This window comes from Barbus barbus (assembly GCF_936440315.1).
Source record: "Barbus barbus genome assembly, chromosome: 2".
NCBI lineage: Eukaryota > Metazoa > Chordata > Actinopteri > Cypriniformes > Cyprinidae > Barbus > Barbus barbus.
Window position 1 is genome coordinate 15737147 of NC_136730.1, and position 23050 is coordinate 15760196.

General features: G+C 36.6%; 1 protein-coding gene across 2 annotated transcripts; it reads right to left on the minus strand.

Annotated features, from left to right (window-relative positions):
* Positions 1–552: 552 nt before the first annotated feature.
* On the minus strand, positions 553–22803 carry gal3st4 (galactose-3-O-sulfotransferase 4). 2 transcript variants are annotated; one of them, XM_079443222.1, is made up of 4 exons: positions 22527–22803; positions 5642–5752; positions 4936–5245; positions 553–4472 (listed from the first exon to the last, which is right to left on the minus strand). In XM_079443222.1, exons 2-4 carry the CDS (start codon positions 5746–5748, stop codon positions 3483–3485), a joined length of 1407 nt encoding a protein of 468 aa, XP_079299348.1. In that variant the 5' UTR covers positions 5749–5752; positions 22527–22803; the 3' UTR covers positions 553–3482. The 2 variants fall into 2 exon arrangements, with proteins under 2 accessions (XP_079299348.1, XP_079299347.1); XM_079443221.1 differs by lacking the exon at positions 22527–22803 and adding an exon at positions 6383–6719.
* Between the last annotated feature and the right edge of the window lie 247 nt (positions 22804–23050).

Below are 23050 nucleotides of genomic sequence, written 5' to 3' on the forward strand. Positions count from 1 at the left end.
TGTATTATATTATTATTTCCAACAAAATAACGTAATTATATTTTGCCATGCATGGGGAAACGTCCAGCGCTTTGAAGCAGCTCTGAATCTAAGTTTAAATGTAAAAAAAAACCATTATAGTTCAAGCTAATGAAGATAGTAACATGGTAAATATGGTTAAACATGTGTTCTTATTAACTAAATTAAGCTTTAGATTTGAGACTTCATAAAATCCACTTTTTTTTGTCATACATTTTGCCTTTTCCTTTGTTCCTTTAAGTCAATAAATGCTTCAATATAAATTTATTTTAGCTTATTTCATTAAAGGCAACTCATATTAAATTGACTGATTTTAATGTTTGCATATTGAACTTTTAATAATGTCATTCAAAATTTAATAAAGTTGAATAAAGGTCACAGCAAGAGCCCATGAAAAGATACATGCAAACTTACAGTTCCAGTCCCTATTTTCATTGTTTATCTTTGTATATCCAACATGCATCCTGTAGAAATTACCTTATCTCATTACAGAGATCCCGAGGTACATGATAAGAACACCAATGCTAACAAATTCATCACATGTAAAAGTTTTATTTTACTACATACAAGTAAACCAAAATCAGGTTCATCACACGCAGATATCTACAGAGGTTTCCCCATATATTCAAGTAACAGAGAAAAATAATAAATATGGTAAACAGGTTTGAAAAAAACTTCACAGAAACAACACATGAATCGCATTATAGTCTTAAAAGTGCAGAAGAGAATGAATGTGAAGGAGTTTACTTCCTGCTGAAATAAAACTGATTGATACTGACTTCCAGACTGCGTTTTAAGAGAACTGTTGCATTTTTCTCATTTGGAAAGCACATTTTTAATTAAACTACTACCCATTTCTTTTCCTTCCCTTATGAGATAATAGTTGACGCAGACTGTAGGCTGCATTTGCACCTTTGCACTCCTGAATTCATTTTCTGGTCAATGAATGTAATGAAAAACTGTGCCAATTTTTGATATATCAAGATTCCAAGCACAGAAGCATCAGTACCTCTTTGGTTTATCTTTAAATTGCAGTACCACAGTTAATCTACCTAAGGAGTCATGAAGACACTGAACCAACTGATTTGTATGACATGCAGGTATTACAGCACAATATTGCCAGATTCATTAGAGCTTTCTCTAAAATGAGATGAACAAATGTAAAAGCTATTTATCTCAAGCTTAACAGGTAATCAATGCTTAAATTCAATTTACTGTGAATTTCTTCAAACAGGATTCACAGTAATTATTGTTTTCTTTTTAATGGAAGAAACATTAAATCCGCCAACAATAAGAGAAAAAGGTATGATAAAAATGGATCATTGACTTTCAAATTGTCTTTTTTGTCAAATATAATACATGATATATTACTTCATGTTCACTGAAAGCAAACTGTTTTGATTTTATCTCCATCAATAACTAATTCATGTGACACAGAAGCTACTGTGAATAGAAAAAGTGAAATATAAAGACTGTTAATTAACTGGCAATAGTACAATCCAAACTAGAATGGAATGGGGTATTAAAAATGCAAGTCAAATTATGCAGTTGTTTATCAATTACACAAGGAAATGATTGCTAACTATAGTCATGCATATAAATCCTAACTATACAATAAACGATGCACGTGAATAGGCACGCAACAGTGACCATACTAGTGTTTTCTTCATTTCAATACCGTCTTCCTTAGAACAGAGGAAATAAATTCATTGGTAATGTTAGATGTCATCTTGCGCGGTGCATTTAAATCTGCATACAAAAAGCTGGCTGTTCATACATGGGGCAATTTGCACAGTGCATTCCAGTCAAATTTCTACACTACGTTTTCTCAGCACTCACAATAAGAGGAAAAAAAGATTTTAGTTTGAGAGTATAAATGCAGAAGATACACAGAGAAATGTATACAAAAGCATAATAAATACAGCAAGCTTTGATAGTAAAGCACTGCTTCACAAAGGTACTAACTGTAAGGCAAAATAACCATTGAGTTTTGGAATTTCAGGTGGAGTTCTGATCACTAAAACGTCTATGACAGGCCTCAGAAATTACAGCATTTACCATGCCAATGAACATTCACCATCTTTTTTATTTTTATTTTTTTTTAGATTTGATGTTTATTCTAAACATCAAGATAAAAAATCTAAAATATCAACCTCTAGCAAACATCAATAAGTAAACAGACTGTTATAGGAAGTGCAATGGCCAATCACTTGAGGTTGGTAAATACAAATCTACAGCCCATTTTGCCCTTTATGAATGTCATATTATTTCACAGTGTTAAAAACAGGAGATGTTGTTCTTACAGAACCATGGGAGTCGTATTAGCTTATAATGTGTCACTAAAAATGTGTGTGGCATAGAAATCAAAAGTTTGCAATTAATACCTCTTTAAAAAAACATCAAGATTCCTGTTGAACAATTACCCATATAAATGGATATAAAATTAAATTCCAGCAACTCTGAAGAGTATCACTGTTTGAATCTCGTGTGCCAGACAATGAAGGGTCTGTGATTGCACTTTTGTGGAATTTCATCATGCAGCAAATGTATATCCATTGTGTCTTAGCACTATAATCAAATCCAAATGCATTTCCAATATCAAACTGTTATTTCATTGGATGCACAAGCCTACATTTTTTGGTAGTGACACTGGATGTACACCAGCACTACCATTTAGAAGTTTGGGATTGGCAATACTTTTTTAATGTCTTGTTTTCACAAAGGATGCATTTATTTGATCAAAAATACAGTAAAAACAGTTGTGTGTAATATTATTACAATGTAATATAACTGTTTTCTATTGTAATATATTTTAGAATGTAATTTATTCCTGCAATGGCAAAGCTGAGCTTTCAGTAGTTATTACTCCAGTTTTCAAACATTTTTCAAGATTATTTGAGTTCAAAAGAACATAACTTATTTGAAATAGAAATATTTTATATCGTAATGAATGTCTTTACTGTTACTGCTTATTAATTTAATGCATCCCTGCTGAATGAAATTAAGCTCTTTCAAAACGAATCTTATTGACCCCAAATTTTTGAACACTAACGTACCAAAGATACTTTACCTATTTAAAAGTGGGCTTTTAGCAGTATGTTTGAAACAATGCAACCACTTAACGTGCACTGCGAAGTTTTTTGTATCATACCATGGCTCATAATGGACAGCGAAGCAGCATTTTCTCACTTCTCTCCAATATCGAGTTTGTGCATTTAGCCACCATCTGGCATGTTAGTACCATTATATCTCTCCAGCCAATGCAACCTCTTCTTTACTCTGAAACCTTGTGTTGTATAAAATAGAGTGTAGAAGGGCAAGATGGAGGAAGGAAGAGTCAATGATAAAGTAGTGTGTTGTATGTCTTGGATATCCCTTCTCCTGTAGTAATGCAGCACAGAGGCCCGTGGAGCCAAAATGGGTCAGAACTACTGACCTTGAGGCAAAAAGGTGCAACTAGCTCACTATCTAAGTCTTACTTTTGAATCAACCTGCTCTAATGACTGATTCCGAAACAGAATGGTCCCATCCCAGTCCTTCTCCACAAACCTCTTTCTCCCACGGTCTTCAGTCCTGAGTACTGCAGGCTCCCTCTTTACCGGAAGCCCTCCAGCGGCTGGGTGTTGCTGGGCTCGAGGGAACTGCCGAAGATCCAGCAAGTCTTTATATTGGATCTCAGGCCTGATCATGCGTAGGCAAGCTTCCCACGTGGCGTTGTCTAGTCCCGACTGCAACTCGTAACCCAAGATCTTCACTAATCCACTCTGGAAAGGGCGGATGGCCTTGTCCCGGATGCGACTGGCCTCTATGGGGCGGCCGTCATCACGCAAGCAGATGCGAGTGAGAACCTCCCGTTTGGTCCTAAGCAGGGCCACCTCAGACTTCATCCGACTACGCCCGAAGCGCTCTACGTCCTGCCAGAAAGTGAGATTAAAAGCTTGGTAAAGATGCCAGTCTAGTGCATTCCATTCACGTAATTTCAATCTTTGCTTGTCTGTTAATGCCAAAGGAGCTGGAGCTGCAGCTTTGCCCACCCATCCTGATCTTCCAGTGGGCATTTGCTGCCTGGCATTCAGGCTAAAAGAAACCACAGCATCTAGCGGCCAGCAAAGAGCGTGACGGAGCAGCACCATAGATTGGTCGAAGTACTCTGAGATAAGGATGAGCTTGAAGTTCCGACGCACTGCTGACACACCGCGCTTGACCAGCGTGAGGCTGAAGTTGGAGGTATGATCCAGACCAAAATCAAACCACATCAGGTTGCGGGCATAATGGTTGTTTCGTAGTCTGGGGTTGTAGTACTTATAGGGGTTGTCTGCAAAATCACCCAGTCCTTTGGCACGCCTGAAGGCAGGGGCAACATTTTTATAGTAGGCATAGGAGGATTCAGCTAGCGCCACAGGGTCTCGAAGGATGGAAAAATAAAAGGTGTCAGCTGGCATGACCTTCTCAACCTGCAACGAAATTAAAAAAGAGAATCACATTACAAAAAAGAAATATCTTTAACCATGTAACTGAAATCATTTCTACGGAGATTTCTACAGTTTTTCTGCTTATGTTTCTGTTTAAAAAAAATAAAGATGCATCCATCCAAATAATCTGATTATAAAATAACTTGCATGATTATTTGGTGTTTATGACTAATGAAAAGATTAAGATAAATATACTTGGCTGCAATTTATGCTTTTTGATGCCCAAATTGTTTTACACCAGAAAAGCAATATTAATACTAAATAAGTAAATCGATTTTAGTCCTTGGCCCCCTAAATCATTTATCAAATCTCTATAACCAGAGAGTGATTTTCAACAGATCTTTTTGAGAAAATGCCAGTTATCATGTGATTAAGCGGACATCTATTCCAGACCTTCAGCCATCAGTCTGAAGGTCTGGCTACGCGAGACTATCATGTGATGTACCTCTGGTTTGTTGAACCGCATATGATTTCCCATAATGTCAAATTCTGCCACACGAGGGCCTCTGTATCCTTTCACCCTCTGGGCGATAAAGGGCAGTGGGTAGCCAAATTGGTACCCCACAGGCAGGGCAAATTTAAGGCCCCGCTCCTCTCCAAAGCGATAGAGCAAATTGAGAACGGTGCTGCTTGCCGTCTTGTGAGTCTTCAGGAACATGATGTGGGTGTGGGGCTGGCAAGACCCCAGAGAGTCCCCTTGGGAATTATCAGAGGAAAGAGCGTAGAGGGAGTGAGGTCTCTCTGGCTGCATCCAGCTAATGTGGAGAAAGAACAAATTATGATGTAAAATGATAACGAGAACAAAAATGAATCTCCCGTTCCACTCGATATACTAAGAAAATTGACAAGATGGAAAGTGAAATGAACAAAAGAAATTAAACAAGACAAAAAGGCCTGCCAGGTTACAGATAATTAAACAAGAGTGATAATGGGGATGAAGTGATTAAGGAAGTAGAGAAAAAAACAACTTCAAAGAGAATGGCTGAGAATAGATTAGCCTAAAATAATGAATTGTGTGATATGCATATCATCACTTATTATTGCTGAGATGCACATTATATATTATAAGAATAAGATATGCAGTACAAGATAACAAGATAAAGACAGGTATTTGAGAAGGAATGAGGATATGAATGACAGCATTTTCTTACCTCTTGTTGAAGATGACTCCCAGAAGTTGTCCCGCAAAAGCGATGACAACAAATACCAGGAGTGCTTTCCATAAGGGCCCCAACCGATAACACCCAAGCCACCGCATTCTCCTATGACCAAGAGAAGGAGGGTTAGCCTCAGTTATGAAATTGTGCAGCACAGAAACAGAGTGAGATGTTCATTAATAGAGCATGAAATCATAAAAAACCAACAAAAGGACATTAAAGAAGAAGACTTAGTTTGAGCATGTGAAGTGTGAAATGTGCAAGAAAAGAAAAGCCGTAATTGGTAACACAAAAGTGACAATATGAAAAATAGTGTGAGAAAATGGAAGACATGCGATATGACAGGAAAACAGAAGAGACAAACAAGGAAGGTGTGTCTGTTGTCACTGTTGTATCAAGTCCACATATATAATAAACACACTCAAAAAGCTTGAAGGTTGTCATCAGAAACTCTTTTCCATGCCTGATGCCTCTATTATAGGCTACATCAGCAACCTAGACTCTTTGATCAAAGCGAACAGACTTTTGTCCAATGCTTTTTGCAAACTATGTTTGCATAAAAAACGGCTATAGATGAAAATTAAACAGGCAGAAGAGATGTAAAAAAAAGGCCTGTTTCAATATGCTTGCTAAAAAGAGTGTTGCAGAATTCGCTCAGACAAAGACAGAAAGCCGATGTCTTAAATCACAGCAGCCGATGCCGCCTCCGCTCCGAGCGGAGCCTGACATACTTACCGAGCTGACCGTCTGAAAACCATGATAAAACCCGGCCGGTATCACTATAGATCGGCGCTTGGTAACAGCAGCCACTGTGCATCTCGGCCGATGCCTTTCAAATCTGCCCCGACGACGTCTGTGTAATGGAAGTGCTCCATCCGCGCGCCCATGGTCCGACAGCAGAACGACTGCTGCAGTCAACTGCGTTAGATTTCCAGTTTGCTTCGCTTCAGCTTCTCGAAGACTCAAAGACCAGTCGCTTTAGATGGAGAAAAGGAGCTGCTTTGTGTTTCGGGTGAGTGTGGGCGGGTGTTCAGGGGCCGGTCTGCTGCTATGTGAGTCGAAGGATGACGTCAGATCGGCTCTTCTCTTACAAGCACTAAATACAGATTCTCGGTGGGCCAAGATGGCGGTGAGATAGGAGGAGGTGTTTGAAGTGTCGTCAGGAAAGTTTAAGGTTCGATGATAGTACAACCAACATAGCTGAAATATTTTACATAGAAGAACAAATAAAAAAAAAGAACAGAAAAAACCTATTAATTAAACTCGCAGTCTGAGCCGGATTTATGGGCAAGAGAAAAAATAAACAAGCTCCCGCCGTTAGCGTGTCAGTGTCTACACTTGAGCCGAAGATGGATCCTCTTCAAAGTACCTGTAACGTTACGGTTGAGTCCACCTCTTCAACTGAGGACAACACATTGATGAGTGAAGAAGACCCAACAAATGACTGGTTTAACTTTCAACCCAACATGTGTGATTTGCTAGCAACTCCGCTGCCTGATACTCCCGTTAAGCCAAGTCAAAAAAAGTCTAAACGAGAATGCAGTGGACATGATGACAAATCAGCTGAAATTTTGGCTGCAGTTCACGAGCTTTCTGGTAAATATGACAAAATGTTCCAGAAGATTTCGACAATTGACAAGACAACTGGCGTTACAGCAAAGCAAATTGAAAGTTTGTCTTCGATCGTACACCAGCTTGTTACTGAGGTGACTTCTCACAAAGAGGCGTTGAAAGTCGTGTCTGCGGAGATCCAGAATCTTAAACAGACAAACACCACGTTAAAAGAAGAAGTTGGAGCGTGCAAGAGGTACAGCTGGAGATGGACGCTGAAGCTACACGGGGTGCAAGAAAAGGATGGAGAAGACGTTCGTGCTGTTGTGATCAATATCCTGGGCAATGTGGTACCTGGCATCAGTGAAAGGATGGAGGATGCAGTGGATATTGCCCATCGTCTCGGCCCGCGGAAAAAGGACGGTACAAACAGATCTGTAATTATCCTGTTTGCTTTTCGTCGTTACCGAGACATTGTCTGGCAATCTGCCAGAGAGTGTAAATTTCTGCGAGACAACAAGCTGCGATTCACAGAGGCCTTATCCCCAGAAGACAGGGTGGCAAGAGAGAAACTTTGGCCTCTGGTGAAGAAGGCCAGAGATGAAGGGAAGAAGGCTTCTTTCCGCGGGTCTTTTGCTCTGATTGACGGAAAGAGATTCGACTATGCCAATGTGAAATAGAACGTATAAGCATTCTTTGTTCTACATGATTTTAGATGGTTTTCAGTTGTTATAGTTGATTAGTTAAATTAATAAGAGCCTTATGTCGGGCTAAGAGACTGAAATTTTTCCTTTTTTTTTTTTTTTTTCCCTCAATGATTCTGCCATCAGTGAATACTATTTAAGTTGACTATTAAGTCATACGCTTATTTTTTGTCTACCGGTTATTATTTTTATTTACCTTTACACTCTTCTCATTTTGTGAGTCATTGTTGGCATGTTTTTTATAAAGACATTTTTTGTCTTTCTCAAAAAGTAGTTATCTAGTTCAAGATCATTATATAAGATTATATGAGGTTATTTTGTTTGTTCTAAGACCTCGGTTGGTTGTATATCATTCCTTCCTTTAAAGTAAAGTTTCCGTACAGTCTCTTCAGTTGCTGGTACAGTAGCTACTTTTTTCAATCTTTTTTGTCTTTTTTTTTTTTTTTTTGTTTGTTTTGTCATGGACTTTAAGTTCAGTTCACTTTCTGTCATGTCTTTGAATGTTAGAGGTATGCGGGATATGGTAAAGAGGAAAGCTATATTTTTGTTTTGTAAAAGCTGTGATACCGATTTAATTTTTCTTCAGGAAACACACTCTTGTGAATCGGATGTTAAATTCTGGAAGAATCAATGGGGTAATTTAATTTATTGTAGCCATGGATCTAATCATTCTGCTGGGATTTCAATTCTTTTTCACAAGTTTAAGGGGCAAGTTCTGGAGGTAATAACTTCTAGTGAAGGCAGATGGATCATTATGTCACTAAAGCAAGATAATTCTATTTTTATTATATGCAATTTATACGGTTGTAATTCTCTTTCAGCTAACAAAATATTATTTACTCAGATTACTTGTAACTTAACAGAAATACATAATAAATACCCAGGATCCTTTCTAATTTTAGGTGGCGATTTTAATGAATGTTTAGATGATACAGTGGACAGATTTCCTCCTAGGAGCAATGAAGCTCTTCATAGTAATCATAATTCTAATATTTTATTAATGTGTTCTTCTCTCTCCCTCACAGAGCCTTGGCGTTTTTTTCATCCAGACACACAGGATTTCACTTGGTCAAATAGTAAAATGACCTTAAAATCTAGAATTGATTTCTTTTTAGTTTCTTCATCAGTTCTTCAATATGTAAAGGATGTATCTCATTCGTTTGCCCCTCTCTCTGATCATAAACAAATAATCTTAAAATTAGGTTGTAACAATGAGAGTCAAAAGCTACGGGGTTATTGGAAATTTAATAATCTTCTCTTAAATGATGACATTTTCAATGACCATATAAAAAATTTAACCAAGGATATATTTTTTGATGAATCTCATAATGAATATAAAGGGAAATGGGAATTTTTCAAATACAGAGTCAGGCAAATAGCTATAAAGAGAAGTAAAGAATTGAAAAAATTTAAAAATAAAAAGTTGTCTGAACAAATGAAAAGAATAAATTCTTTAATGGCGGGTAATTTATCTCAAGAAGAGGAGCTAGAATTAAAGGAATTACACTTACAAATTAATCATGCTTATTTAGATATTGCCAAAGGTGCTTTTGTTAGGTCTAGAGCTAAATGGCTAGAGGAGGGAGAGGTAAATTCAAGTTATTTTTTTGCATTGGAGAAAAGGAACTGCAAAAGAAATTCTTTGACTGCTCTTAACATAAATGGGGTCAAATGCACAGATCCGAATTTGATTTCTAATTTTGTTACAAACTTTTATACAAGTATTTATACTTCTACATTTGATAAACACAATTGTGATAATTTCATAAAGAAGGTACAAGGTTATGTACCAGTTATTGATAAGGAATTTAAAGCCTTCTGTGATTCTAACTTGACCATTGAGGAAATTAAAGTTGCACTTCATTCTATGAAGAAAGGTAAAACTCCAGGCAGTGATGGGTTAACGGTTGAGTTTTACATTCATTTTTGGGAATTAATTAAGATCCCATTACTTTATATGTATAAGGAATGTATTGATCTGAAAGACATGACAACATCAATGAAACAAGGTATTATCTGCCTTATTCCCAAACCAGATAAAGACACTCTTTTAATTGATAATTGGCGTCCTATTACTCTCCTAACTGTTGATTACAAAATTTTATCCTTAATATTTGCTAATAGATTGAAGATCAAACTTAACATGTTGGTTGCTGAGACACAATCAGGTTTTGTAAAAGGTAGGCACATCAGTAACAATATAAGGCTTGTTTTAGATCTTTTAGATTATGCAGATTCTGTACATTCTAAAGCTATGATTCTTTTCCTAGACTTTTACAAAGCTTTTGACACCCTTGAAAACGAATTTCTTTTGCAGACTCTCAAGCTATTTGGTTTTGGTGATTTTTTTGTTAATGTTATTGAAATGTTTTATAGAGATATTAACAGCTCTGTCCTAATTAGCTTCTACACTTCTAAAAGATTTAACATTAACCGTGGTGTTAGACAGGGTTGTCCTATCTCGCCCTTCTTATTTATTTTAGTTACGGAATTGTTATCTTTAAGTATCATTTTTGAAAAAAGCTTGGAAGGTATATCTATCTTTGATAGAGAAATTAAAATCTCACAGTTGGCCGACGATACTGCTCTTTTTTTAAAAGATAAGAGTCAGCTATCTAAGGCTTTAAATGTAATTGAGCAGTTTTCAGGTGCATCTGGACTGAAACTGAATATGTCCAAGTGTGAGATAATGATGCTCCATGAAAATGACGATTCTATTAGGAAAAAATCTATTTTTCTATCTTCATGGTTTAACAAGAATATAATTGGGATTTTTTCAATTTTTGATATATCTGGTAACTTTTTGACTTACGAGCAATTTATGTCAGCTCATAATTTCCCCTTACCGTTTAAAGAATACAATGCTGTCCTAAAAGCGATTCCTTCTGGTTTAATTCAACTTATAAAATGCCATTTAGGTTATAGTAAGAGTAACACCAAAGAACCTGATTTGTCATTAAATGGAATTAGTATTTTTACAAAAAATGTAATAATAAGCATATTCGACAAATTCTACAGGAAAAAAAATATAATGTTCCTAGAGGTAAATTTTACTGGGCTTCTCTTATTGTGTCAATAGACTGGAAAGACGCCTGGTTGTTACCTCACAAGTACTGCATTTCAAATAAAATAAAAGAAATTCATTTCAAGATCCTTCACAAAATATATCCTGTAAATTATACTTTGGCAAAATATACGGATGTTGACAATTCATGCTCATTTTGTGGAATTGAGGATGAAACACTGGTTCATTTATTTTTTCAATGTATAAAGACTCAAAACTTTTGGAATAGTTTACTATTTTATATGGATAAACACCTTGATTCTTCCAGTCCTTTTCAGTTAAAGGATATAATTTGTTACTATAAAGGGAAAACTAGTATGTCAGTGAATTACATAGTTAATTTTTTTATTTTGTTTGGGAAATTTTTTATTCATAAACAAAAATTTGCTAAATCGATGCCTTCTTTTTCACATTTCTTACTTGAAATTGATGCTTTCCTTAAATCTCTTAGGTTGATTAAGAACAAGAAAAGTGATAGATTTCTGAAATATTATGATGATTGTTTTGGCAATACCAATGATGTATAAGTTTTTTTTTTTTTTTTTTTTTTTTTTATATATATTAGCTATTCGTCTGTATGCACCTGTTTATTTTTGTAAGGGAAACTTTACAAGACGTGATGTTTTGTTTGTTTTGTTCTTCCTGTTAAGGTTCTATTTGTTATGTACGTGTTGTACTTGTCTTAATGTTTGCATAAAAAAAAATAAAAAAAAATAAATACAGATTCTCAGAAACGATACGCGCGGACGTGATTAAAAGCTAAGCGTAAAACTAAAGTAAACAGCACATCCATCACTTTAGCAGTGAGATTTTGGTTACTCCCCGATGTTCTATTTCCTTTTTTTTTTTTTTTTTTTTAAATAACATTAAGAGAAGTGCACATGCAATGTTTTGAAGCTACTGTAAGATAAACAATTATTTCGCATTTAATTTACTTGGCATGTAAAGCAGATTTGAACAACTTCTCCTATGCCTTTGATTTTGGTTTTATTTATCTTTTTATTTAGGCTACAGTCAATATTTTGCCAAGTCTAGGTCAGCTAAATGATTTGAAAAATGATATAGGCCCTAATGATTGAAACCATACCATTCTAGGATTTTTGTTTCCAGAAACTATTCTATTCTAAATTATTCAAACTAAATTTAACTAAATTAAAATGGCATTTCAGCTTTCAGAATCTATAATCACCACATGAAATCTAATAAAACTGCAAAACTGCATCAGGGATTCTTGGGATGACAAACAGCTCTGAATAAAGCCAATAACACTCAATAAGCAGTTGGTTCCTAAAATCTCTTAAACAATTCACTTAAGGAAGGCCCTGCTCATACCAAATATCTGGGTGATCCTATGTCCAGTGGTCAGCTGCGACAGATGCTCATTTATACCTTGTATTAAAGTCTCTCGTGAACACTTTACCTTCATCTTCGTCATTTGTGTGTTTAGAACATGGTAACCCATGACACAATATCAATGTTGGCTAAAAAGAAAATGAAGTTGGCATTACTGGTCTTCCAAAAATACATTGTCTTTTTATATTGCCACAAAGGTAAGGAGTGAAATGTCTGTTTGTTGAGCACCTGTATTACCAGAAACACAACAGCTGTCATTGGCAAACCTTACCCTGAACTACAAATTGATGCAAACAGACAAATGGTTCTTGCACAATTTATACATTTTCTAGGGAAATCTGAGATTGCTTGTATATTATTGTAGATTAAGGAACAAGTAATATTCAAAGATATTTATGGCTACCAAAGACCATACCAAGAAACACATCTCACCGTATGAATTTCAAAAAGGCATCAGCTTTAGATTTCCTGCATCTGGTTTCCTGCCTTGCAAAAAGTATGTTTGTTGGCGTTTACCACTTTTACCTCATTGGTAATGTTCTTAATTTTTAATGTTGTAAGTGAACGTAAACAGGATGGACAGTTTTGCATATGTACAAATATTGGATACACAATTGGCTTTCTGGATCACTTAATAGACATGCCTGCTGCAATTATTTGCCATTTAACACATTTTTTTCTAAAGCAGCATACAGCACACTAATGCTGCCTTCACGTGCTATCGAAAATTTCCTATTTCCCACTTATGAAGTCGTGATTACGAGCTTGTCATATTCAAGTGCTTTATGTCGGAAAGAATAAAATGTAGCATCCCATTGGTTGACAATCATGTAAACATTCACCGCGCTATACAGTACATGCAGTTCACTGACAATTCTGGAATTTCGGTAAAATACATGCTTATTTAACTGCTTATAAAACATACAATATGCTTTGTATGATCGTTCATATCTAGCCTATAAATACACTACTTTAGTGACAACACAAAGGGATGTAGATGTTGTGAGAACAGCATTGGCAGCAGCAATGGTAGTCCCCTCCACCATGTGTAAAGTTTATGACCCACCCAACTCGGAAACTCGGGTATCAAAATTATTTCCGAATTTCCCAGTAGTAAATACGACTTGAGAGGCCGTTCACATCCAGTTTCCAATTATGAAACTCGTATTTACGATAATTCCGATAGCACGTGAAGGCAGCATAATTGCAGGAACAGTGCTACTAGAACCTGCTAGATTGTGCCGACATAAATAAATAAAATAAAACGATACAGAAGTTGGTCACTGTCTTGAAGCAACACATACTGGCTGCTATTATGAATCCTTAAATTCTTCATGCCTCTTGTATAAATTGCTAAAGAACAGTGTTATTCTGACAAAAAACAAATTAGACTCTAGTTCACATTTACTCAAAGAACCACAGGTTTGTAGTTGTATATTTTGTATCTCTATATTTATATGATAATCAAATGTCTGAATGGAAAATTTGTTAATCAGCCATGTTTCTGACTGCTGACACTTAGTAATGTGATTTGGTGGTTATCCCACTGCATGCAGCTGAGAATGCCGTAAATCTCATGACAAGCTATCTGTAGCCTGAATTATGTGCATGAAATATGTTAGTTTATATATTGATTGCTCTATTAGTTGAAACAATCTTCAAAAGCACAATTTTGCATGGTTTTGCTTCACTACGGCATTATTATGCAAATATAACAAAATGCACTTAAACGTTTATTATTTATAATATTTACATGAAATGCTTAGCTGGAAAAATATGGTAATTTTGTGTACTTGTGTTATTCTCATCTGATGTGTTCAGATCCCGTTCCAACAGGCGTGTCTTTATAGTTTGAGTGTTTTGGTTTCTATATGTCTTTTAAAGTTTAATGGTTTCATTCTCTCTGCATCCAGTATTTCACTGCACAAAACACATTGCAGTTGGCACAAAACATTTTATCTTAGCCGAAAGTGAACCCGTATTTAACATAGTGTGGGTTGCTTTACCTTTTGTTTAGTTTTGTTTGTGGCTTTTTGAGGATGAGATCATGTTATACAACCTGACAATTTTGGCATTTACCTAAATTGGCTGCTTTTATTGGATGCACAACCTTTGACATCAACAACAAAAGGTATGTGAAGTGTATGTGTATGTGAAGTGTGATGTGTATGGGTAGTATGTGAAGTGTTTTCTCTTCCCTTTTATAACTTGATGTTCATTTATTTTGCTAACCAAAAATTCTGAACAGGAGTGCAATACCATAAAGAGTGAAGGTAAGTGTCTAGAGTACCAAGATTACATTGAGTACATATGGGTGAATTAGTAAAACCCATTTTATACTTCCTGTGTTGTGTAATATGTACTCTATGCAGAATCTTATATTGAATAAGTTGTAAATTATCAAAGAAAAAATATTTTTACAAATATGTGTCCATGTATTGAAATCATGGGAGATAGACATATCCTAGTCTCAGCCTCATATGTCACGCCCACGGACCGTTGGCTAAACACCTGATGCATATGGCACACTTTTCTGGAAACACCTCAGGAATGTGGAAGTCGTCATCTGACTGGTTGAATTAAACCGGATTTCCGGGAGATGCGAGTGTCGCGTTTATAATAATTAGTAATTATTATATAATAATGAATCATTTAGATATTCTTTTTGATGGTGCAAGTATTCTGAACTGAGTAACAAATGCAGAGGTTGAAGCGTATTATCCTTAATATTTACTTTGCTTCTGATAACTTCCTTTATATGTAGATATTGAATAAATTCTCTAGGAATAGCATAATTAGCTGTTAAAAGGAAATAAACGTGCTATCACAAAAAAAACTATAAAGATGAGATATGCCACATTGATTCCAATTACTGTAAAAAAAAAAAGTAAAAATCAGTATTATTAAAGCAGATTGGAGAATATTGTAACAGAGCCGACGAGACGAGAGACATGCGGATCCATTTTCAAGCTTTTATTAATAAACAGTCAAATAACAGGCAGGGTTAAAACACCAGCAAATGAGTATGGCATGGACAAGACACAAGAGTAATCGTAGGGCATGCATGGGTCCTCAATATCCAGAGGGCTTGAGAAGAGGGGTAGTCCGATAACCTGAGCAATAATCGAAACGAGGTACACACAAAGTCCGAAACAGTGAGACAAGGGTAAATCCACGATACAAGGACGGGAAACAGGAAACGAGACAATAAACAAAACAAACTAAACTTAGAAAACACAGAATGGCTCGGTAGGGCAGCTAACACTAGGAGAGTGTAATATGCAGAACAATACTTGGCAGAGAGGAAGAGGAAGTCTATGGTTTAAGTAGGGTGTGAGATTGTGTGATAATTCTCAGGTGTGAGCGTGATTAGTGCAATCAGCTGTATATGTGTAGTCAGTGCAATGGATGATGGGAATTATAGTTCGTGGGTGAAGTGCAACAGTAGTGTGGTGCAAGAGTCAATGTGATGGAGGACTGACCTCTGATGGTGAGTAAACGGAAATCCACAGACCAGATTCGTGACAAATATGCACATGGGTCCATTGAAGAATTAGTTATATTTTTAATTTTCCATAAATTTTTAAGAGTTGTAGAGATTAATTTATTTTTGAAACAATTATGTTTTTTAATCGATGTTCCAATAAAAGGTAGATCACTTAATTTAATATCCTTACTATCATGTTGTTCTAAATCCATCCATGCCTCATTATCTAAATCATTATGTATTGTAACGAGGGAGTCCACTGAAGGCGAGTGTAGTATGAACCCAAGTGCAGTTTATTTACAAAGTGAATAAACATAATCCAAACATGATCCAAACAGTCATATTATCTGTAACAGTCAATGAGAATAAGGATTGGGGTGCAAAATTGTTGGAAGAATTGTTGATTGTCAAATTTATAGTGAAATCAGAAATCTGTGAGTATGAAGAAATAGTCTTCCGTTAAGGAATTAAATGGATCTTGAATATACAACAATATATCATCTGCATATACATTTATTTTATATTCCATATTTCCAATAGATATGCCTTGTATATTTACATTTTGGCGAACTGCCGCTGCCACAACAAAGGAGATAAAGGAGTACAAGGAGTGTCTAGTACCTCTTTGTAATAAGAAACTACGAGACAACATTCCATTCGTTATAACTGATGCCATAGGTTCATTTTAAATAGTCTTTATCCACTGTATAAACGAATCTCCAAAGCCAAATTTTTCCAAAACCGCAAAAAGAAATTTCCAATTAACTTTGTCAAAAGCTTTTTCTGTGTCTAGGGACACTATTATTGCCTGTATTTGATTACGTTGAGATACATCAATTATATTAAAAAGTCTTCTTAAATTACCTGAAGAATGACAACCTTTAATAAATCCAGTTTGATCTTTATGAATGATTGAAGAAATGACTGAATCCAGATGAAACGCAAGAGCTTTAGGCAAAGTTGGATCTTTATCAGGTTTCAATAACAATCTTATTAAAGCCAAATTCATGCGAGATGTAATCTTACCTTTAGTGTTTGGGCAGATGTAATCTTACCTTGTAATCTTACCTTTAGTCTCTCCAATCATTCTGTTAAACAATGGAGACAATATATCCCAAAAATGTTTTAAAAACTCATATTAGGTAGATCTGCAAGTGTGTAGAACTCTGTAAACTTACGAACACAAAAATGAGTTCAGAAGGGATTCTTCTGATTAACGTACAGAAAACACCTCTGACTGGCCATTGCTTTCAACAGAGATGCCTGTGATTGGTTACTATACTCAAAGCTGCAAAAACACGTAAATAAACTTATGTAATTCAAAAACACACAGGAGCGTTTAAAAGTGGTTGACTACAAGTGCGTACAGATATGAATTGGTACTAATGGTACTGGAAAAAGAGCCCCCCACCACCACCACCAAAAATACTTTCTCATTGGATCTACACAAATCTCATAGGTAACCTATTCTGATCTCAAAAAGGTGAGTTTTCACCAAAAGGTGAGGAGTTTGCATCTATGCATATCAGTTGTGTGACCAATTTTTGAGTGTTCCACAGGTTGGCCTACTGATTTGTGCTTTCACATCTGTAGTTCGGTTCATTTGGTCCAGACCAAAGGCAAAAAATTATACATTGTAGCTATTTTTAGCCGTTTTGGTTCCTTTTCACTGTTTGCTCTGGTCCGAACCAGCTGAAACGAACCAAATGCAGTCACGTGACAACATCCGCTTCCCTAGTTGGCTAGATGTGTCTTTGAACGCGTTCCCTAAACTGCTTCTCGATTGGTCAGAAAGAGCATGCGGGAAAATTGATATGGTCATCAGACCAAATTTCTATGAGGCTCCGCACCTCCTTACAACCCCAAGTTTGTCCACGACCTGCCATACTAACCTGCAACCTGTCAACAAACACTTCCTCATCCCATAATGCACAGCGCAGCTGACTACGGCAGCTGGTTTAGTCCAAAAATGCGCAGTTCTTTTAGCAGTTCGGTCTGTTTGAGGTCGGATCACGTTCTCACCACAAACTAACCGCTCCAAGGTTCGTTTGAAAGCGTGCCGAGACCGTACGCTTGTTTGGTTAGCTTTTGGTGCACTCCCGAGTGCGATTGCTGCATTTTCACCTGCCCAAACGAACCGCACCAAGAGGGAAAACGAACTCTAGTGCGATTCAACCGAACTAAATGAGGCAGGTGTGAAAGGTAGTCCTTTACAAGCATGCTTATATATAGAGACTTAAACCCATAATCGTTTAACTGTGGTAGACCTCTGGCCCATCACCAGATACCTCAACCCTCTTAGCATCAATGACTGGACAATCTCTTCAAGCAATCTAGAGAATATATGATGGTTCCTTGAAAAGTGTCCTTGTGTGTCAATGTTTTCTTTTTAAGAAAGGAAACTGGTAATATACAGTGAAAAAACAGTGCAACATAATCTCATCTGGAAATATTGGCGCACCTCTTTTGCACTGAACTGAAAGAGCTGTCTTCAATTTATATATGTTTTAAAATATAATTTATTCCTGTGATGGCAAAGGTGACAGTAACTTTAGTCACACAGTCTTTCAGACATCATTCTAATATGCTGATTTGGTGCTCAATTATTATAATTTATTAATTATTAATAATGGTATAATAAAATACTTTTATTAAAAAACAACATAACCAATTTCCTTATTCCTATTGATGCAGAAAACCATAAACAATCTTGACAAAACAGGTTTAAATTCCAAACAAATTTCCCCCACTTTCTCCAATCACAACTCACAACTTTAATATTTTTTTAAGGTGAGACTGTCACTATTAGTTCAGAGACAGCCTCAACAATCAAAAAGCGGGGATAATTTTACAAAGCAAACGACAGAGAAAGCATTGTGTTTATATTACATAACAACTGCTATGTGCTATTTATATGGCATATATTCAAGTGCATGTAAAACAAAAAAAGTAATTTCTTTAGATTGTCAATGCCTGTGCAACTTTATAGACCACTGCAGACAACTGAACACAAGCGAGTTATTACGCAGTGCCGTAATTGTTGCAATTTGAAAGAGCTGTTTTCTATTTATGTATATTTTAATTTTGTGTAATTTTGTAATTTTACTGTACAATACTGTTTAAGTTCAATTTTTTTGGAAGTGAAAAAAACTCTCAGAAATAAAGTAAAAGCTGTCACTGGGGCGGTACCTTTTCAAAAGGTACACTTTTGTTCCTATTAGGTTCAAATATGTACACTTTAAGTACTAATATGTACCTTTAAGGTATTTACAGTGGAAAAACCATAAACTATAATTCCCAGAATTCCCTGTATGGAACTTCACTTTTGATGTTTTTTCGTTGTGGGGAAGTCGTGGCCTAATGGTTAGATAGTTGGACTCGTGATCCAAAGGTTGCGGGTTCGAGTCTCCGGCCGGCAGGAATTGTAGGTGGGGGGAGTGAATGTCCAGCGCTGTCTCCACCCTCAATACCACGACTGAGGTGCCCTTGAGCAAGGCACCGAACCCCCAACTGCTCCCCGGGCGCTGCAGCATAAAATGGCTACCCACTGCTCCGGGTGTGTGTTCACGGTGTGTGTGTGTTCACTGCTGTGTGTGTGTGCACGTTGGATGGGTTAAATGCAGAGCACGAATTCCGAGTATGGGTCACCATACTTGGCTGAATGTCACTTACATCTAATGTTGTTAAATTTTTTTTTTTGTTTATTGCATTATTTCAGTATGTTACCATGATGGTGTTTAGTGTTTGTGTGAATGACACTGTGCACCTTGATTCATCATATATTATATATAATTATATCAGTTAATTCTTTTTTTTTTATTTAAGTTAAGTCTGTAAAACCTAAAATGTTGCAACCATATCTTTTATGGTAAAGTTAAACCAGCATTTTACCATAAATGTCACTCACTGTTTACTGTGAATTTAAGTTAAAGCTGCAGTCCGTAAGTTTTGCCTCTTTGTCGCCATCTCTGTTTGAAAATGGAATTGCAACTGCTTGCGGAATTATATTCTGTGCGTGGTCTGCACTGTGGCATGGCTCCTGCGCAGATGAATCTAATGTTTTGAGGTGAATGTGTGGCTGTCAATCACCGCACCGGTGTGGATACTGTACTTCACAATCACAGACTCTAGCCTACGTCTTGGCATGTATGATCCAAATAAGAATTTTCACTGTATATTGCCATCTGAACAAGTAAGTAACAAGCCTCGTTTGTTCTGCCCAACTGAGGAAAAAAGCATCACAATAAGGGGCAGTCGTGGCCTAATGGCTAGAGAGTTGGACTTGTAACCTGAAGGTCGTGGGTTCAAGTCTCGGGTCCGGCAGGGATCGTAGGTTGGGGAGTGAATAACCAACACTCTCTCCACCCACAATACCACGACTGAGGTGAGACCCTTGAGCAAGGCACCAAACCCCCAACTGCTCCCCGGGCACTGCAGCATTGGCTGCCCACTGCTCCGGGTGTATGTTCACTACTGTGTGTACACTTGGATGGGTTAAATGCAGAGCACAAATTCCAAGTATGGGTCACCATACTTTTGGCCACTTCCCTTTCCCTTTCTTTATTCTCAAATTATTAATGTTAACAACATCAGCATTGCGTGACTACTATTATGCTCCCTTCGAACTGGTTTTCTTTAAAACTCAAATCTTGTGTAATCCCAGGCTATCTGTAATCAGAAGCACATAAAACTGGAATATAATTTAATTTCATAAACACATAATCCTTTCTGGATCACAATTCGCCATCAAAATTATACATTTAATTATTCCAGCTGCTGTGAGAAAAGGCTATATACGATCTGCCACCTGCAGGATCCTCACATGTGATAGCAGCCGGGACAACTTCTTTATGTTTACAGACGTGACCTAATGACGCAGTGCCATGTTCGAATTTCCCGTGAAAACCTACTCGTACCACTCAAATTAGAAAACATTATTATAAGATAACCGTTGGGAATCGGGCTAAAGTAAGGCGATAGTTTTGAACACTGGCTGGTTATGTACTTTCTAAAATATTGATTTCAGATTATTTTAACCAAAAAAAGTACATCTTTTATGGTAAAGTTCTGGCGACCAGTATTTTACCATAAATGTCACTCACTGTTTTTTTATGCTGAAAAGAGATTCAATATTTGTAATAAGCATCTTAATATTTTTGTGGAAATCATGATGCATTTTCTCATGTTTTGTTGAGGAAAGAAGGTTCAAAAGAACAGCATATATTTGAAAATGGTAAATTTTCTTTTTAACCTGGAAGACAAACCACACCCCAACCACATACTAAAAATACTGTAAAAAGAACATATGTACATTCAAGAAAAAACTCACTGCCTCAGACAAGATGGAGGAGCCTCCGCTGCTTACTTTGTCTCTTCATAATGCTCTTGAGCTTTCCCTTTCTCAGTTTAAAATGAATCATCAAGGGAAGTAACTGGAGAGGACAACTCCTCCAAACAATAAAAAGGCGATGTTTTCCATACAATAAAAAACTACAGAATTGTTTAATGCCTAGGTGCATAAAACCATAAACCAGCCAAACAAGACAAGGCTTATTAAGGCCAAACATATCTGCCCCACTTTCTCCAATCACAACTTTAAAATTTAATAGGTGAGACATGTCACTGTGTTTATGTTACATAATAATTGCTAGTGCCATTTATGTGGCATACATACAAGCGCATGTAAAACAAAAAGAAATGTAATTCATTGGGATTGTGCGTGACTTTTTATTCACACGTGACTCGCTTAACAAAAAAACAAAAACAAAAAATATATAAAACACTGCAGTATTTATTTGATGTTTCCTTTACAGATCAGTCCAATTGGCTCTAAAAAAAAACCCCAAGGCTCTAAAAGGTCAAAATCTTGAAATGCTAATTCTCTTATAAATGTGCCACAGAGAGCAAAATCATTTTCAGTGAATAGTGACTTTTGATTTGAACTCTTTACATAAGTCACATGGGTCACTTTTATGACACTTGTGTTTTGTTGATTGTTTTTGTCAATTTGAAGCTTTGCAGTTTCAGTCCTCATTCATTTTCAAACTAAAATAAGTGTCCAGGATATTCTTTTAAAAATTACCATTTGAAGTACACAGAATCAATTAACGAGGTTTGGACAGGCATGAGGGTGAATGAGTAATGACAGATTTTTGGGTGGTTCACTCACTGTCCGTTTAAACTATTTGTAAAGGAGACAATCCTATAATGAAACTCCAGAGCAACACAACTGTTGGTCGTTTGCAGAAACTTGCCTCTGTGTGGAAAATTGGAAACCCAAAAGTAATCTTTTCTTAGAGTGGACAACAGACCAGCCTTGTCCCACAGGCCGCTCATATGAGACCAAAGCAAAATCTTAGCAGCTGCTAAACAAGCTTACCCTCACTAATCAACCCCATAGCCGAATAATCTATGCAACTACACGGGATGACTAAAGCAACTGAAAAGCGCTTTAGGGTGGATGTCATTAGACCATATGTTGACCCGACACGTACTCAAGACAAAAGTACGAGTAAATAAACAAAGTGTAAAACTGAATCGAAGAGCATGTGGTTTTCAAGGGGGGAAATCTCGAAAGTGTACAGTGGTATGTGGTCAGATTAAGCTATTTGAATAGGAATCCACGTTGAGGTCGGAAAAGCTGCTGTCAGATGGACTAGAATATACCCCTTATGACAATCATTAATTAGTGTATTTGTTTGCATTATCAGGTCTACTCACCCAGATTATGTTTCAGAAGCAAACTGCGGTTGTTCCTTTAAAAAATGTTAGTTCGCGCAGCACCCCAGACTTCTCTGAGAATAGAGTCTCCCGTTATCCACTAACTGGCACCAAATACAACAAAGTTTTGTTGATAAACAGCCCACCACGTAGAGATGCTTAACTGTCCTTCAAACTACATTAAATACGCTCTTACTCATTTAAGAAGTTCCTCGCTCCAGCCTGCGAAGACAATCCATCTGTCCCAACCCCCATCCATTACTGTATCCCGTCTGTCGCGCGACGCGCTCTCTACAGTCCACTAGGAGAGTGTAACTTTATCCGTGCTGCACTTGATACCAGGCTATATTTTCGTACTATTCCTGCCTGAATAAAAGGGATAGTTATGTGAGGACAGTCATTTGTTCATTAAAGAGATGTGTGTCAATATGTGTGTATAAATATAAATATTATATTGCCTAAATAAGTAGTTGACAACATATTGGTTAAAAATGAAATATTCAAAATATAATGTGTAAATAAAA

Bases quoted from the DNA above. Each gene is read 5' to 3' on its own strand.
- gal3st4 (XM_079443221.1), bottom strand. From the start codon at position 6,405: ATGGTTTTCAGACGGTCAGCTCG. The intron at 5,246-5,641 runs GTAAGAAAATGC...TCTCCACATTAG, and splicing joins GGAGTCATCTTCAACAAGAG to CTGGATGCAGCCAGAGAGAC. The intron at 4,473-4,935 runs GTACATCACATG...ATTTCGTTGCAG, and splicing joins TGCGGTTCAACAAACCAGAG to GTTGAGAAGGTCATGCCAGC.